This window comes from Ursus americanus, chromosome 2 (genome assembly GCF_024610735.1).
Source record: "Ursus americanus isolate L20-20 chromosome 2, mUrsAme1.1.p, whole genome shotgun sequence".
Taxonomy (NCBI): Eukaryota; Metazoa; Chordata; class Mammalia; order Carnivora; family Ursidae; genus Ursus; species Ursus americanus.
Genome location: NC_142128.1, coordinates 18,096,964 through 18,115,075, shown reverse-complemented (window position 1 = coordinate 18,115,075; position 18,112 = coordinate 18,096,964). Strand labels below are relative to the sequence as shown.

The window sequence follows — 18,112 nt, the reverse complement described above, 5'->3', positions numbered from 1 at the left end:
GACACGCCTGAGGGGTCCTGAGATCGGAAGAGATTCTGCAGGCCTGACCGACTCCCACCTTTCCTCTAATTTACAAACACAGCATGACTTTGGACTTCGGCCTGATTCACTTAATGCAGATATTAAAAGCCAAACCAAAAGAATAATAGGATTTGGGCTGTGATGAGGACTTCTGCTAGACTTTTCAATTTTCTCAGTTGAGATGAAGTTAGAAAACTGAACCGAGGGGGGTTACTAAGGGCGAAGGCTCTGTACAACACGGAGACAGAGAGAGCACATCAGGAGCTCGCAGATCTCTGTCTGCCAGCTCAACGTGGGGAATAAATCTGCAGCCACGCAGAGTGGGCCCCACAGATGGTGGGAAAACAGAACCCCAAGTCTGAGGGCAGAGCTCACGCTGGCCGCAGAGACACGACTGCCCGTCTCCAGGCCGGAATGTAAAGGCCTAGCAGAGGCAAGCAATCATCATGAAACCTTTTTTCTTTCTCTTGATCTTCCTCCCGGGGTCTCTCTTCAGCCGTTTCCGCTTCTGGCTCCTTCCACCCCTCACTCTCCGGTTCCTGTCCAGCGTGGGCTCTCGGTCAATCTCGAACTGCTCTTCCCGGTCAGCGCAGAGCTCAGCTCCCACTCTGGCTTCGCCCCAGATATTCAACCTGCCACTGCCTAGAAATCAGCACAGGATGTGACATCTCAGGATGAGACCCGTGAAAGCCAGAAGCCAAACGGAACGTACCGTAGTTGTGTGGCCTCAGCTCGCCCCACGTCCGTGTCTGGAGGGAACTCCCCGCACACGTACCTCCGGCACCGAGTGGCAACGGGCGCTTGGACAGAAACGTCTGCAGCCTCACCGTAAGCCCATTTTCGGAAGCAGTGTTCTCCTAAAAGGCAAGTGCATCACTGGAATCAAGCAGGGGCTTCCCTGAATCCCCAGGGGCCCAGAGCATCAAATGTACAGAGGTGTTCAGGTCTCTGTGAGAGGCCGGGGGCAGCCGGGCTGCTCTAGGGGCTGGGCTGCTTCTCTGCACTCCCTCATGTCCGATCTCTGTCTCATGGACTTTCTGTTCCTTCTTTGAGAAGGAATAGCTAGCTGTCCACGTCACAGAATCGGTTAAATTGCACTGAAAAAACACAGGCCAGGCCAGGCCAGACTGACATACCTACCATACATATGGGAATCAATACTTGGGCCTCTGGTCAACTCTGGAACCAGCGAGCCGAGCAGGGCGAGGGCGAGGGGCATGGCTACGTAGCTCTGGCAGCTCCCGGGGTGGGGGGTGCCCGCCCCCCAGAAGCCCACCTTCTTGGCCTTGCTGATGATGTAGCTGGTCCAGATCCAGTTGCGCTTTAGGTGCCCGTAGAAACTGGAATCGAGCCCAGCGGCTCCCAGCCCATCTCCGGGGATTGAGCCTTCATCCACAACCTCACGGCTCCCCCTGAGAGGCGGGAAGTAAACAGAAAGAGAGCCCCTCTTGGGAACTGAAAAGAGAGCCTGTGACATGGGCGAGGGTATTTTTTTCTAACTAACTTTTACCTTTTTTGGTAATACTCAAGAGAAACAAAGCACCTGTCCAACCCCCAAGTATTGATGTAAAATTTCCAATTTTTAAATTTTGCTTTTTTTTTTTTTTTTGAACAATATGGCCCATGGCCATCGATTGGTGCCTCTGCGCCACAGCCTGGAGCACTCCTGGCCTGACACGTGAGGCTGGGCACGGAGGGGCTGGAGCCCTAACCCTAACCGTGGCCCTGCACTTGGGGACGCGGTGTGGGGGCAGGCACGCACGTGGTATACTCCATCATGGCACACTTGCGCTCCAGGTTGTGCTTGTCGATGGCGCTCTCCTGCTCCTTCCGCAGACTGCCCTCCTCATCAACGCCCTGATCCTGGGCGTTGCTCTTCCTGACACGTGGGTAGCGCACCACACCTAGGAAAGGAAACACAAGCCTCCCTGACGATGGTGCGCTGCTGCGGCTTTGGTCGGCTACAACTCGCGGCCGCGGGGCAAGAGCAAGTCCCTTCCTGTGACTCTGCTCCCCGACCAGGGGATGGGCTCTGAAACCGGTGGAACCTCTTGGCACAAATGCATTATCATCGATGTCAGAGGGTTCGATACCAGTGGGTGAACCCGAGTGAAGGATTTGTACTCTGGCTGACCTCCGCTCAGCAGGGAAGGTAAGTCGGCAACAGAACCCAACAGGGGTGGGGGATCAGGAGCAGAGGAGCCCTGAGGCTTCCTTCCTCGCGGGAAGCCTGTGGAGCTCCCAGGTGCCAGCACAGAGGGAGCAGTAAGCAAAAATGACGCACTTGGCAGTGGCTGTGGGGTCAGGATCAGCAGGGATCTGGACAGATAGAGCTCAGTGCGGTGTCAGTTTCCCTGGGCCCAGTGGGGGCCGGGAGGCAGCCAGATGTCTCCTGTGTGCCCGAGACGTGCATTAACATAGCTCAGAAATCACGTGCTGTTAATCCACAATAAAGAAGACCACGGTTCTTGCAGGAAAATACAAACTACTACACTAAATTGTTGCTTGAGTCAGGCAAAGGAAGGTTATGGTGATTTGCAGGGTACCAACGACAGTCTTCTAACACACTTGACGGCAGACCTGGGTCTGGGTCGGGGCGAAGGGCCAGTGGCAAGAGCCCATGCCCTGCGCCTCTCAGCCAGTGTTTACATGACATTGTGTTCAAGCTTGGCTTCACCCACAAGGTGGTGGTGCTGGTATTGCCAGCTTAGAAACGGAGAGGCAAACCTCAGAGAGGGCTTCAGGGGGGCCCAAGGTCATGCACTTGAATGGCCGGTTGAACCTAGGGGGACTTAAGGCCGTGCTTCTCCCACGTACCACCCAGCTGTGTGTTCGAAACGCAGACGTAGGTCGTCCCCACATCTGCTGAATCCAAAGCTCTGGACGGGGCCCAGGAATCTGCATTTCAGCTGGCTCCCCAGGAGCTTCCAGTGCACACCCCTGCTCAGTGAGCCCCTGCTCTAAAGGACGCTCACATCCTACTGTATGCTGCATTTCCGTCAGTCCTCGGGGCAGAACCTCCTCGAATGTTTGTTGAACGAAGGGACAATCGATGCCTGATTAATGGACTCTAAGCCTCCCCCATTTCTGCTCATGAACACTAAAAAGGATAGAAATTCACCAATTGTCAAGACTCAACAACTCTGGTGCAAATAACATACTGGTTCACAAATTTTTATCTGGGTATAAAATGCAGAGGAATTAGGGCACTCTAAAAACCTGAAATGGTAAAAGCCTAGCTCACTGAATGCCAGAGACTCCATGAAACACACAGTTCTAAAATCTGTCTGGACCCATTACATTAAAGGCTCTAAATACAGGGGCTCATTACCCTGCCGGCACTAAACAATTCTACAAAATAAATGTGGGACTCCTGCTTTGCAAAAAGCAGAGTGCAGTATTGATCTTCTGGCTCTGTGACAGGAGCAAGGGAAGAGGGCTCCTCTCCCAGGTGCAGACCGGACGTGACATCCCTTCCTCCTCACAGAAGTGGCAAGAAGACACCGGATGGAATCTGGCTTAGAGGACAGAGCGCTGATCTATGGCCTCCACATACCCTCCATCTAGTCAATCAACATTTATGTGATGTCGACTGTGTACCAGGCACTCTGAGACACCAGGGGATGGAAGCCAAATTTCCTGGGCCCAAGGAATCCCCAGAAGGAAATCAGAAGACAGCATAAAGGTCCTGGAAAGGCTTTCTCGAAGAGGCAATGCTTGACGCAGGCGTGGCCACTGCCAGGTGGACACAGGGCAGGGGACATTCCAGGAACAGGAAGAAGATGCAAGCGAAGGTGTTACCCCAAAGCCAACTCAACCGCCCCGCTGGCCAAATCTGCTTAGTTCTTCCTCCAAAATATCTCCCCCGCCGAAGATCAAACAAAACAGAACCAAAGAACAAAGAAACCACCAACCCCCCCCAAAATCAAAAACCAAAACCCCCAAAACAAGCTGCCCCCCTTCTTCACGGTCACCAGAGGACAGCTCTCTCTTGGATAAGAGTCAGAGCCCTGCTTCTGCTCTTGGCCCCTCAGTCCATTCTCCACCCAGCAGGCAGGGCGAACTTCTCCCCACTCTTAGGAGAAAGCCTGTACCAAGTCCTGCAAGGCCCCCAGCGTCTGACTCTCCCCCCACTGCTTCTCCAATGGCAGCTGCCACTCTCCCCCCAACACACCAGCCTCTTCTGTTTCTCCAACAACACACTTGCTGTGCCCGTGCCCATGGGGCTCTTCCCCAGCTCTGGGCTTGGCTGGCTCGGCCGCAGCCTCTAGAGCTCCACTCAAACACCCCCCCTTCAGAAAGGCTGCTCCTGACCATCTCAGCAGAACGCCTTCCACGCACGTCCCTGTATACTTCCTCCACAGCACGGGCCTCACTCCGGATCTGGAGCGAAGGCAGGGACAGGTGTGTCCTTGCTCACAGGCAGACCCAGGAGATGACAAACACAAGGCGTTCGACAAACACCTACCGAATGTGCGAGTGAATACAGACCAAGCAGGGTGGCCTGGGTGAAATGGGTGTAGGGGTCTGGGAGCCCCCCATTCAAAGCCCACCGCCCTCCTTTCTAAGGGAGCCCCAAGGACAGACACTCCAGGTCTCTGGCGAGCAGTCTGAAAACAGCAGCCATGTCTACCGTCTTCTTGCCCGAAACCCCCATGATCGCACAGAAGGAGGGGGAGTGGAGGGATCCCGCCCAGAGAGACGGTACCTAAAGGGGTGTTGAGACAGACGCACTGCAGATCAAACCAGTAGTTTTCCACATCCTGCATGGAGTTCAGGACGTACAGACGCCTTTCGAAGGACCGGCTGCTGCGGGCCAGGTTGTAATGTGGGTCACAGATGGTGGTGTCAACGATGACCGCGTTCTTCTTCAAGAAAATGAAGACCTAGAGACACGCGGACAGGGCGAAGAAAGAACCTCAGAACCACCGTCAGGTCAGCTGTCTGGAAACTGCTCAGCCATCAGGACCCCATTCGTTCGGGCATAAGAGACGCTACCTGGTCTTTGTCCTGAAACTTCTCCGTGGGGCCGAACTGCAGCAGACCCATGTGGCACAGCCTCTGGAGGTTCTCCACCACAGAAAAAATGTAACGCCTGGAAAACAGAGGGGAGGGGCGGGTTCTAGTCACCGCACACTCAGCTGTGGTCAGGGGGTCTGCGTCTGGGCTGAGGATGTGACTCGCTCGTGGCTCCCCCTTCTACTTCGTGGGACCTGGAGGACTGGCCTTGGGCCTGCCCTGTGCGGAGCCCCAGATCCTGCCCCTTAATCACACCCAGCCAGGGCAATGGAGCACTGATCCTACAACGGGCCTTGATTTAGGAAGTATAAGCAGCAAAAGGGAAAAACCACCCCAATACTTGCAGTCTTCATCAGCAGCCTTTACTTGTAAAAGAACCTTGAAATTCAGTAATAAAATTTATCAGCCTACACCTCATTTGCCCGTGCTTTATCCACAAGGCTCACAGGGCCACCGAATTAACGAGAACCCCGTGTCTTCGCGACCTGGCAGGCAGAACTCTTTCTTCTTCCTGGTGAGTGACCATTCAGAGCCCTCACTTCAGGGAGCCTGCCGGGACCCTTGGCCAGTCCATGTCCGTTCTAGGAACCTCACCTCTTGTACAGCAGCTGCTGCCGGACGGGCCTGGGCAGAAAGCGGATCAGCGTGTGTTTCTTCAGAGGGTCGTTCAGAAACTCCTCAAGGTCGTCTACCTAAGAGGTCATTTTCAGGATCAGCTCACCCTCAGGGCCAGGGTCAATTGCAAGAATCATGAAACACACGCACCACTCCTTTCTGGGCAGCAGTCTCTCTGAACCCATTTTCTCCTTTTTTTGTATCTACCAAATTTCTAAAAACATACTTCATTCTTACAACATAATTGTCTTTCAATCTAGCTGATTGATCTAACTATAAGAACAAGTCTTTGAAGTATTTCCCTTGACCCACTAGGCAATCATCCATCTATCCAGTCATTTATCTATCTACCTCTATCCACCCATCCTGTCTTCCTCCCTCCCTATCTACCCATCCAATCATCCATCTTTCCTTCCATCCACCCACCCATCCATCTCTCTCTCCATCATCTCCAGCATTTCCAACTCTTCCTTCCTTCCTTCTTTCCACCCACCCATCCACCCACCCTTCCTTCCTTCCTTCCTTTCCTTCCTTCCTTCCTTCCTTCCTTCCTTCCTTCCTTCCTTCCTTCCTTCCTTCCTTCCTTCCCCTCACTCCTTTCCCATCCATCCATCCATCCATCCATCCATCCATCCATCCCATCTATCTATCCTTCCATCTTTCCCTCCCTCCCTCCATCCATACATCCAGACAACTGCAAGTCTGGAAGTACTTTCCCTTAACTGGGTGAATGTAGGTTCTCTGGCCTAGAGCTGAGGGATGAGCCCCCACAACAGCCCCGGGAGTCATCTGTACCTTGTAGCTGACTTGTACAATCTGAACAAAGATGGAGAGGGGCAGGCAGAGGAGAATGTCACTGACGAGAGCCCAGCCAAAGCCAAAGTCCTTGTGGACTGGGATGGGAGGGACGTAGCGTTTCCATGAGGCTTCATCCACATACACTAGAAGAGAATCAGGGTCGGTGTTGCAGGCAGGGTCCCAGTCACGATGGTGACGTGACATCATCCCAGCAGGTCCTGATTCCCCCTCACCACAAACTTGGGCAAAACCCTACTTGTCAGGCAAGAGGCCCACGGGTTCAGGAAGTCAGGATTATGACTCTATTTTGATCAGGGCACCGTGGGGATTCAGCCAGTTTAGATGATAAGGAGGAAGCACCATGACTCCCTCTGGATGCTACTTGGTGTGCCCGCCTTGGGAGCTCCTCACCTTTCTCCGTGGGGAGCTCCACTTCGGTCTCCAGGAATATTCCATCTTGGTTGTCCTTGGCTGGGGCATTAGAGGAGGCCTCCAGGCCACTTCTGGAGGAGGGCGGGACTCCCATCCTGCTTGGGTCCTGCCTTAACACTCTTCTTGTAGTGCCGAGGCTCGGCCTGTCCGCCAGGTAGCTGGTGGGGTGCCCGTAGATTAGGTACCACAGAAACATGTGTATTGCCCGCAGACGAGGCATTTTGGGCAGAAACCCCAGAGAGCGGCCAAGTCCTGGAACTGAGGCAAGAGAGCGGGGAGGGCAATGCTTGAGAACTCCCAGATTCACTTCAGATCAATTCGCTCAAAAACCACTGAGTGCCACTATGTCCACATGCCAGGGAGACAGCAAATGTCTTTACTCTCATGGAACTTACTTTTCAGGGAAAGAGCACAAATAACAAGATACTTAGAATCATGTATCAGAAAACAAAGTGAGGAAGGGGAGGAGGGCTGTAATTCCACAAGTGAAGACCTCAAGGTGGCGGGGGTACACAGGCACCTGGGGACATGCACCCCGGGACAAAGGCGAGGTGCCAGAGATGCGCGTGCGCCCGGCATGTTTGGTGGAGGGCCAGGAGACCGCAGTGATGGGGTGCAGCAAGGGAGGAGGGTGAAGCAGGTAAGCCAGAGTGTGACGGAGAAGGGCCCCCTGTGCAAAATATCCCCGAATCTAGGTTCTTTGAAAGCATCCTGCTTCTTTGTTGACACAAAGTATTCCTTTGCTTTCCCCAGGGAGAGAAGACAGGTGAGGGAGCAGGGAGCCACAGGAGCAGGGGAGCGAGGGCGCGCGGCCAGGAGCCCCTCCCCCACCACCACGCCCACTGGAGGAACACCTCATTGTCTTCTGACTGCGCAAGCTCAGGTGCCTCTCAGCTGCACCTGCTCCTGCCTGGGGCCCTCCCTCAGGCTGCACTTCCTAAGCAGGAAGAGTGAAGGCAGGCCACGTTGCTGTGACTGGGGGTGCAGAGAGGGAGGTCACACAAACGGCCTTTTCTGTGCCCTGCCCAGTCACCTCTGTCCTCCCCCGCTACTGTGCATGCTTATGACCAGGAGAGGAGTGAAGCCCGTTGGCCATTGGCACTTGCCCCGCATGCGTTCATGTTGGAGAGGCCTGGTGGGGGCTCAGGGCGGAGGCAATCCCGTCAGAGAACAGACTGGGAAAATCATACGAACGTTCAAACTCCACAGTGACTATAAGTACCAGAAGGGTTATGAGATCAGGAGAGACACAGGTTTTCGGTGGCTTAGAGAATGTTCCAGCCCGAGCATACTGAGAAGAAATTCATCTCTGTGACTATGTTAGGATCTAGCATGGTTTCCTCTGAGCCTTCTGACAGCCTTTCGAGGTATGCTGGGCAAGAACCACGCCCACTGTGCAGATGGGGGAACTGAGGCTCACAGAGGTCACGGGACCAGCCCCACATGACCCAGCCAGCGATTCAGACCTGCTTCTTCGGACTACAGCCCAGAGCTAGAACGCAGAATGGCAAGTGACTCAGCCATCACCATGCAGACAACCAATGACGCAATCCAGACACTGACGGGGAACTGCTTTTTTACCTACAACAGGGTTGTAATTTTTCAGCTGGGTGATGCCCATTTTCTCATCGGTTTTCTTCACCCGTCCGCTTTCTGGTTTCGAGGAAGCATTCAGCTGAGAGTCTCCTGATCCGCTTGGACCCTCTTTTCCTTGACTTTCTTCTTCAACTTCTTGAGGCACTGGAGGCTGGGGCACTTTAACCCTGCAGTTCAAATGCAACAGCATGTTGGGAGAACAAGAACTGGGAGGAAGGACAGGGTCTGCCCTCAGGAATCACATGAAGCCACTTGGCCCTGGAGTTACAACCTCACCTGCTTGTCGGAACCAAGCAGATGATGTGAATGAATAGTGTGTCAGGTCACTAGACATTTGGGGGTGACAGGGGCTGTGGTGACCTGCAGAGGGCACCCCATCTACAGGGCAGCTGCTGTAAGAAAGGCAGCCCAATGTGCTGGGTCCTATGACACTTTCTGAAATGCCAGAGATCTGGGGCACCTGGGAGGCCAAGTGTCCAACTCGTGACTTCGGCTCAGGTCATGATCTCAGAGTCGTGAGATGGAGCCCCACGTCAGGCCCCATGCTCAGTGGACAGTCTGCTGGAGATTCTCGCTCTCCTTCTCCCTCTACCCCCTACACCTGCTCACTCTCTCTCTAAAAATAAATAAATAAATCTTAAAAAAAAAAAAAAAAAAAGAAGTGCCAGAGATCAGGAATGGATGTGAAATCCATCAGCAACTGGTTCGAAGTACATAAGCCAAGGTCTGCAATCCACATGGAGCCCTGTGCCCGCCCACTGGTCACCTCCAGTTTAAACCCAGCTAAGAATTTTCTCCCACCCGAGTGTTCTCAGTCCATGAGATGGATGCTACGAACAAAATTAGAGAAAGCCTCAGAAAGGCAACTAGACTCATTTTGAGCCATTAGGAGACTGAGTGAGCTTCACACTTCACAGGGCCCATGATTCGGGGCGCTCTGTCGACACCACTGGGCAGAGTAGCATGAAGAACGTCAGGACTTTTTTTTCCCCTTAAAAGTCCAGAATTTGGGGGGTCTGGGTGGCTCAGTCAGTGAAGCGTCTGCCTTTGGCTCAGGTCATGATCCCGGCGTCCTAGGATCGAGTCCTGAATCAAGCTCCCTGCTCAGTTGGGAGCCTGCTTCTCCCTCTCCCTCTGCTGCTCCCCCAGCTTGTGCTTGGTCTCTCTCTCAAATAAATAAAATCTTAAAGAAAAAAAAAAATCCAGAAATTGCTCCCAAAGCAGTGAATGCACCGATCTCGCGTGAGTACAGATAAAGGGTGCGCGTGCAAACTGCTGCAGGCGGGGACACACGGAGCCAGGCGGCTTCCCCGTGGGGCGCCACCACTTGCCTGTTTGCTGTGCTGGAATTGGAGATCCGGAAGCGGACCTGTTCGATGGCGCTTCTCACCAGCGGGTCATTCTGGTCCATGGACGGGTGCACGACCAGATCCACCTGTGGGGCGAGAGGCCGGAGTGTCCCAGAGGGGCAGGGGAGGGGCTGAGGGAGACCTAGTTCTACATCTGGCTTCCTGAACGGTGGGTGCCACGCTGCCCACTCCTGTCTTCATTAACATTTCCAAGAGATATCTGAGACCGAAGCGAAAGGTGTTGCTCAACGATTTGCCATTACAATTTCTGGCATCAAAATCCCTGGAGTGAGTGAGCCAGAAAGCTCTGCCGTTGGAAACGAGCTGCTCGGCTCAGGTGAGGAACGTGTGCCCTGGAAACAGAGTGGCGTGCCCTGCGGGCCCCTGGCTGGGCTGTCCCGGCCCTTGGCCTCCGCCGCCACCCGGTGGCCCGCTCCTGACGCCCCACTGTAGCTATCGGAGAGTTCCCACAGTTGCTCGTGAGTCCTGAGGGCTTCCATCTGGAAAAGGTAAGCAGCTTTGATCAAGTTCCCCTGCTGACAGTGCCATTGTGGGGCTCCTGCCAGGCGCACGTCTAAGCCAACTGGCAGAGGGTTCCGAGCTGCTTGTTACTCTACCTCTTCCAAGGTCCTGAAGCCGAACAGTTAGGGTGGCCACCATGTTGTGCGCGTTATCTGGGGTGACAAAGGGAAACCGCTTGGTGGAGGTGAGCAGAGGAGTGCGAGGGTGGTGGCTAGGCCATAGATGGCAGGCCTCACAGTGATGGCCCCTGGAGAGCCAGGCTTGTCTTCTGTCTCTGCCGCTGCCAGGACAGAGCGAGGTAAGGTTTTCTAAACGGGTGACTCTGGCCAGCAGGCCTCATGCCGAGAATGGCCCAAGGGGCGAGGCGGATCACTGGGAATGGGCAGTACTGCCCGGATGGGGACCAGCTTCTCATCTGTGAAATGGGGACCCTTCCCTGATGCCCTGCCAACTTTCTAGGGATTTTGTGAGGCTCCAATGAGATGCGGTTAGGCAACATCTTGGAGTACTTGAAAGCACTGCCATTTCCCCACTGTTCACAGCTGAATGGCCACTGCCCAAAGGCCCAGTGGGCAGGGCAGGACACAGAAGCAAAGGCCAAAGCAGATGCTGCGCCCCGGCAGCTCCAGTCAACATACCTTCAGGGGATCAGCACGCGCTCTGCGCACCGGACCCGGCGCCGGTGAGCTCCTTAAGCTCATTCTGGAGGCCGATCACAGTAGTGCCGCCCTCCCCAGCTGGACACACGGGCTCCTGGGGCAGCAGTGTCAGTGGTGCCGTGTGGCAGGAGGCCCGGTACTGGCGCCTTCACGTTTGAGGACGTGGAATCCTTGGTGCTTATGCGTGGCCGTCTGTCCCCCTCCCCCCGCCCCCGCTGCCCGCCCCATACCGCTTGGTGGACACTAGGCCAAACAGGAGCTGGACACACAGCGGATCCCTGGGCTACTCCTAGACTGGGGGAGAGTTTCTTCCGCTCATCCCTGTTCTGAGAAGGCTGCCCGCCCCCCGAAGAAATAGCTGCTCTGTGAAGATGAACAGGAATCCAAGGGGCTCTGCCGAGGAATGGGGGCTTTTGTCCTTCGATGAGAGAGGTCAGCACAAGGACCCCCTGCCTGCTCCAGAGGAGGAGGGGCAGGCTGGTGGTGGGGTAGGGGGGAGACAGGAGAAGGGCAAGGTCAAGGGGACTCAACAGCAGATAGAAAAACTGATGAGAACTGCCAAGCTAGAAGGGCAGAAACGGTGGAAGTCATTTCTCATGCTGCTCCGTGTTTTTCAAACTTCAACTGTCTCCAAATAAGATAAAGTAAAAAAGCAGAAATGACCTTGCCAGCTTATTAAGGAATAAACCACATCAAAGCACAGCTTTCTTAAGGCAGAGATCGACAACGCAGACGGAAAAGAAGGGTCAGACAATTACTAGTGCCTGTCCCTGCAGCCCCTTCCCGCTGGTCCCCGGGCCCGGTGGGGCTCTCTCCAGTGACTCTGACCCTGAAAACTGCAGGCCTCAGAGCACGCGCAGAGCTGCTGAGCTCCAGCTGCTAAGGGAACGGCCCCCACCCTTACATTTTACAGAAACAGATAAACTGAAGACCGAAGAGCCACGTGCGCCCTCATATAATGCCCAAAGCTTGCGTGCTGAGTCACCACCATCACTTCCTCGGGGACATTTCCTCGCGTCTCCGTGGAAACTGATCTTGGTGCCCTAGCCTACACCTTCCACCTGCTGAACGTGGCTGAATCTGTGCCAGTGCTGCTCTGCTGAACTCTGAGGTGTCCTACTGGCCTTCCTGTCACTCAGAGCGGGCCTGGGTGCCGCCCCAGCCTCTACAGAAAGCTGGCGCGGCCCCTGCTCCCCAGATGAGGAGGCCTGATGGGAAATGGAGTTACTGGCTGCGAAGGAACAAGTGAAATCGGAAGAGGATGAGAGGAGCCCAACAAGAAAACCTCCAGCAGCGTGAGGCTGGCGCGGTGGGCGGCGGGGGAGCCAAGCGTACCTTCTTCTTGATGCCGTCCTGAATAACCGTAGTCCGGTACAGTCTCAGGAGACCCTCCTCAGACAGGTTGCGCACCAAGCGGACGATGGACTTCTTACAGCACTTGGTAGACACGCCTTCTTGCTTCTCCTGATCCATGATCATTTTCTGAATCCTGGGGTGTCACAAAATACAAAGTTAATATTCCCAATACTCTCACCGTGGACGGCTTTTTCAACCCAGGCTGAGAGCTGCCAAGCTGTATCCAGTGGAAACCGGGGGAGAGTTAGGAGAGGGGGGCTTGCCATTGAAAGGCTGACTTCTGGAGACTTCTGTCTTAGCGATAAATGAGGTAGCTGAAGACAGGCTGCCACTCCCAGCAGCTTCACACTCTGCGCCCTTCCCCGGGAACTAACGGGAGCATGATTCCTGATGACGACAGTGGGGATGCTGAGTGCCACGATGGGATCTGTCTTCACCCCGTCTCTGTGCGAATTTAACTCCCAGACACAGGATGGTCCAGTGTTCTGCTGTCGACACTCAGGTCGGCAGCTCTGATTCCTCCCCTCGTGCATCCGTCTAGATCTTACCGAGTCACCGCGGTGATGTTTCCAGATCACGGATCATGGAATGGCAGGGCCAGAAGGACAACAGGAATGCCCAGCCAAACCCCTCATGGCACAGATGAGGGGATGGAAGCAGCGCTGTCTGCACGCGGTCTCTCCAGCCCCTAGTTAGTGAACTAGGATGCAGCTGCTGGACCAAGGGCAAGGCTCCTTCTAATGGAGCGGCTCTGACGCTGGGTGCCTCGGAAGCCGCCCAGGAAGGGGTGGTGATGGTGGGCTGGAAGGACCCCACCAAGTGCAGATCCTCTACGTGCACAGAGCCACCCCAGACACACAAGTTCGACCTGCACATCTTTGTTTTTGATCTCGTATCAGACAACGGCTCCCCGCAGAACTAGGAACAGTTTATAAGCTGATGCTCTTATCTGCCTAAGCTTCTTCTCCAAGGAAAGAGAGGGGCCCTGCACCTTCCCCAACTCCACTTCTCGCTCACTCACTCTCTGCCCGTCTAGGGGTTCGAGGCCCCTCAACGTCTACACTTTCCGAATCGCTGGAACAAGTGCGAAATCCTTTCTACCACTCAGGGGTGCCATGAGAATCTACGTAGCGGCAGAAGACTCAGAAGCCCCTCGCTCATTTCTGTGGCTTGTGATAGCCAGCTGGCCTGAGATCTCCTGTTAGTGCAAGACAGACAGACAGACAGACAGACAAGACGGCTCCTTACGTGAACAAGCTCTCGATTAAGCGCAGGTTGGTGACGGCTTCTATGATCAGGTTCCTGCGTTTGAGTAGTCGGTAAGTTTCGTGGGGTTTGTCTTGGCCTGGCCCGTGCTTCCCTGTCTTCTGGGAACTGCCACTCTCCTAGAACAGGGACCGAGGAAGAACACAACAGGTTCAGTAAGGTTAGGGGGCCAGACACCAACCCCGCGGGGGCGCTTTGCCTCTTGAGGGAATTTCTACACCCACATTTCAAGAAGGAAAGTCAAGAGGGCTGGGTCTCACTGGGAATATCGGGCAGAAGCAGCGGTGGGCTTCTCGGTTCACGCAGTTGTCCCTGGGTTTGTTAGGGTGTGTGCCAAATGAAAGACAAAGGGAGAAGAAGAGAGCTGTGTGCTCTCTCTCTCCTGTTTCTGCCAAAATGCCCACAGTTCTCTTCATGGCTCCTGTCTTCTAAGAGCTTCCGTGAACTCATTCTACCTGCCCTTGGATCAGATCTGTTAAAGCCCTCGAGTGTCCCCTGAAGGGAAGGGAAATCCTGACTCCAACTTGCAGATCACTCGGCACAAATGAGCACCCCACAGTGGCCCAGGGCTTCCTGCGCTGGGTGCCCTCCTCACTTGGAGTGGTGCTTTCAGGGGAATGAGAACCAGCTCGAGGACGCTGCTCGCTGCTGGTGTCAGAAAAGCCAGCCCCAGATCACTTCCCCGCTGAGGGCTGGGGCTTTGGGAGAAGCACAGTTCTTTCCTGAAGGGGGACCAGCTCAAAAGGGTTTAAGATTCAAGAAGGGGCCCAGGAGAAAGACCTTTGTGCTCTCCCGCACTAGAGCAGACATTCTGGAGGGGAGCCGTGTGAGTAAATCGACCACCTGCCGGGGCGGGGGAGTGGGCTGCTGGTGAGCAAGGTGGAGACACGCTCTGCCAACGGCCCTCGAGATACGGCGTTCTCGCCGTCTTCTCAGCACGATGCAGAGAGGACAGCATTCTGGTGTTACTTTGGGAACAAATTTCTAAGAGGAAGAGAAAGAGCTGAGCCAGACAAAGGAATTCTAGGACCTGGAGGGAGCATGCATGCTCCTGGAGACACGTGAGCCTGATCAGAAGGTGCCAAGGGGGTGAGGGGTGAGCGACGCAGACAGACCCTCGGAAACCTGCTGGGATCCACCTGCTGGTAGGCCCAGCTTCAGTGAGACACAGTCCCAACCGGGACTTGAGAACTTCCGGCATCCAAAGACGAGGAGAGGGTTGAAAGTTTCTGGAAAAATCCACAGAGAACCTCTGCACTCCGCGCCCCAATTCTTCTGCTGTAGGGTGGTACCAAAAGCCCAGGCCTCCACACCAGCAAGGGAGAAGCAAGGGGGGAGCTCCACACACACAGGTTCTCGTCCCCACTTTGCAGCCACCAAGCAGGCAAGTCGCTCACTCCCCCGGGGCCTCCCCGGTCTCGTCCCGGCCCAGAGCCGACATCAATCTCAAAGGGGTGCTGTGAGGCCTCCACAAAAGAGCAGAACAGCATGTAAAGCCGCCCCGATCCCAGCTGTGCCCTGCGTGGGTTGCCTCGTCCTGACGCTGTGCTTTGGAAGCGCAGGACACGCCACCGGCGGTTTCTGAGGCACATTCAAGTGACAAAGGACAGCATAAGGTGAACTGAATCACATCATGAGAGCAGCGCTCCTGTGTCAATTGCCTTTTTCATCCTTCTAATTATGCTGATGAAAAGCATTTGATGCTATTGTGTCTTTAACGCTGTGACACCCAACAGTATCTGGCCAGAAAGTACTGAACAGTTTTGGTTTTCTTTTATCTATTTTATAATTACTTTCCTCTTATGGCAAATGACACTGGCCCTTCATCTAAGGCAGGGCTTCTCGGCGTTGGCACTGCTGACATCTGGGCGGGATAATTCCCTCCTGTGGGCTGTCCTGGCACATTCTAGGAGATCAAGCAGCACCCCAGCCTCCGCCTACCAGATGCCGGTGGCCCCGCTCCCCCAGCCGTGACCAGCAGAAAGGCCTCGTCCAGACATGCCAGATGTCCCCTGGGAGGCTACACTGGCCGAGAGTGGGAAGAACCGCTAATCTAAACAAATTTTCCTCCCAAAATAAAATTAAGTAAAAGGAGTAAGTTGTTGGAAATGAAAAGACTGTGTAAACAACAGTGCCGGCTTTCTGGCTGGGCAGAAAGGTGCTCCGACACAGAGCACTCAGACTCCGTGTTCTTACTATTACTGATTTTGTTGTTGTTGTTGCCGTGACTGTTATGCACAGATCTGAGAAGACCAAGGTCCACCTGCCCCGGCGCCTGTCGGAGAAAAGGCGCTCCCCACCGTGAGCACTCACCTTTGGGTTTTCCAGCCTGACTTCTTCGATCACGGTGATGTCACCGCTGCTGCTCTTCATGCAGTGGGAGCCGAAGGACACGCCGGGGTCTGAGGAGGTGCTGCTGTCCTGCAGGCTGTCCCTGCCCGCAGAGCTCTGGCTGGCTTTCTCCTCAGCCGCTCCTAGCGAGGAAGGCGGCTGCTTCTTCGGTGGGTGGGGGTTTACGACTTTCCAGCCGCCTGCAGTGGAGGGGCGGGAGGAGCAGGACTGAACTGCGGCCCCATCGAGGAACAGAAAGAAGGGCACTTACGCTCGGCAGCCAGACCAGCCCCATGCAGGCCCAGGATTCCACGTGGTTGGCTGGGGGACTCGGGTACAGGACCAAGTGAGCAGTGTGGGTGCCCCTCCCCGCCCCACTACCCTGCTTAGCTGGACACCAGACCTGCAAACTTGTCGTGGGCTCCACCCTGCACACGTTTAGAAAAGCTCTAACTAAACTAAAAACTTGAGGGCTCCTCAAATGGCTGGAGGGAAGGGGACGGAGGAAGGTGACTGGATCCCATCCCTTTACTAGTAAAACACAACAGAACAAACTGAACGTTGGCCAAGGAGAACTGACTTGTAAGCAGCCAGGAGATACACCACATGACCATCTCCCCCAAACTTAGGATTATGTGATCATGTGACACCAACAGGTCCCCAGTTAGGACAGCACCAAGGAGATCCTCAGGTGTCTGCTAAACTGAACAGGCTGTTTTCTGAAGATCCCCAGAGCCAGGCAGGGTCGGCAGCAGCTCAGATGGGAGGGCACACATGCCCCCCCAGGCTGGCCCGCCCTCCCCCCAACCCTGAGGGCACCCTACCCTTCGCTGAGGTGGAGTGATGAGGCTGGGCCCCGAGACTGGCATTCAAACAGGCCTTCCCGTCACTCTGGGATACTCTGCCTCTCCTCTTGCTGCTGCCCTCCTCCTCGCTGTCTGACTCGGAGAGGAAGGTGTCCTCCCCTTCCGGCACGAGTGACTCCTCCTGCACCGAGGCCAGGCTCACTGTGGTCAGCAGCTGGCTCCGGGCCTTCTCCCTTTTGTACTGCCGGCTCAGATCGCTCTCTTCTGCAAACACGCAGGAGATGTACTTGGTGGTCCGCTGACGCCCTTCGTCTTCCATGAAGCCCTGGATAGGAGACGTGTTCCATCACATTCGGAGGGCGCAACAACACTCAGGCATGCGGGTGAGCGGTGGGCTGTGGGGGCTGCTTCCTGATCTCTCCTGCACCTCCTGTCACTGCCCAGGCCCCACGTCGGCCCCACTGACGTTCCCTGTCTCCCTGTCTGCTCCTCTCTCAGGTGCTGCTTCCACAGGCCTATTGGAGATGGTTTTCCACACCGCAATCCTGATGTGTCTGCTCTACCGGACCGTGAGCTCCTTGAGGGCAGGGGTCTAACTTGGCCCGCCCCACCTCCCCAGCGCCCTGCGCAGGACTGGGCCCACAGGAAAAGGTTAGTGAGCAGTGAGTGTTAGCTACACAGGATTCGAGGGTTCAGAAACGTCACGGACTGGAGGTCACCAGCGCCATGGGGCCCCTGCCTTGGGGATGGAGGATGAGGTCATCACCAACCCGCACTCATTCTTTGAACATGGGAAAAGGGGGTCTCCTGGGCCCTTAATGGCAGGAAGAGCAACATCTTCTATATGCCAAGCTCATGCCAAGGCACACGCCAAGCGCTCTGCAATCATTAGCTGGACTGTGATCCTGCCTTCCAGCAAAATGGTGAAAATGTTGGCAAGAAGAGAGGGAAAGACAGGGCTGGAACGCAGGCATGAATTCCAAAAGGGGACCAGCAGACACGTATGGAAGCCCAACCTGCTGTCCCCAGGAGCTAGGCAAGTGACGAGAGAGGAAGAAGCCGGAGTGGGGGCCAGGGCCCCTGGACAGTGCACCTGCTTTGACTAAAGGGGCTGTGGGAGGTTAGCCAGCTTCCTGGGAGTCCCTACACGGCTGTGCCCCCACGTGGCTACATCTCCTGCTGACTTTTCAGGGCTGAAGACTCATTCCATTTTGAAAAAGTGAAAACCAACAAAAACCAGTGTGTGTGGGGGGGAACATGGCATGACTGAGGGCAGCCACCTGCAGCGGAGACCGGCTGAGACAGCCCTGGGCTATCACGCACAGCCAGACAATGAAGCGTG

The 18,112-nt window shown here is 55.2% G+C and overlaps 1 protein-coding gene across 2 annotated transcripts in view; it reads right to left on the bottom strand.

Annotated features, from left to right (window-relative positions):
• The window catches only part of GTF3C1 (general transcription factor IIIC subunit 1), a 72,170-nt gene that overhangs the window by 21,521 nt on the left and 32,537 nt on the right, over positions 1-18,112 (bottom strand). For both annotated transcript variants that reach the window (XM_045775223.2, XM_087869335.1), the window contains 15 exons: positions 16,789-17,095; positions 15,947-16,164; positions 13,616-13,752; positions 12,347-12,500; positions 9,813-9,916; positions 8,467-8,648; positions 6,865-7,143; positions 6,451-6,596; positions 5,635-5,732; positions 5,020-5,116; positions 4,730-4,907; positions 1,784-1,925; positions 1,298-1,433; positions 797-878; positions 475-663 (listed from right to left, as the gene is read on the bottom strand). In XM_045775223.2, the coding sequence (XP_045631179.2) occupies positions 475-663; positions 797-878; positions 1,298-1,433; positions 1,784-1,925; positions 4,730-4,907; positions 5,020-5,116; positions 5,635-5,732; positions 6,451-6,596; positions 6,865-7,143; positions 8,467-8,648; positions 9,813-9,916; positions 12,347-12,500; positions 13,616-13,752; positions 15,947-16,164; positions 16,789-17,095 (2,449 nt within the window). The remainder of the gene's footprint in view (positions 1-474; positions 664-796; positions 879-1,297; positions 1,434-1,783; positions 1,926-4,729; positions 4,908-5,019; positions 5,117-5,634; positions 5,733-6,450; positions 6,597-6,864; positions 7,144-8,466; positions 8,649-9,812; positions 9,917-12,346; positions 12,501-13,615; positions 13,753-15,946; positions 16,165-16,788; positions 17,096-18,112) is intronic.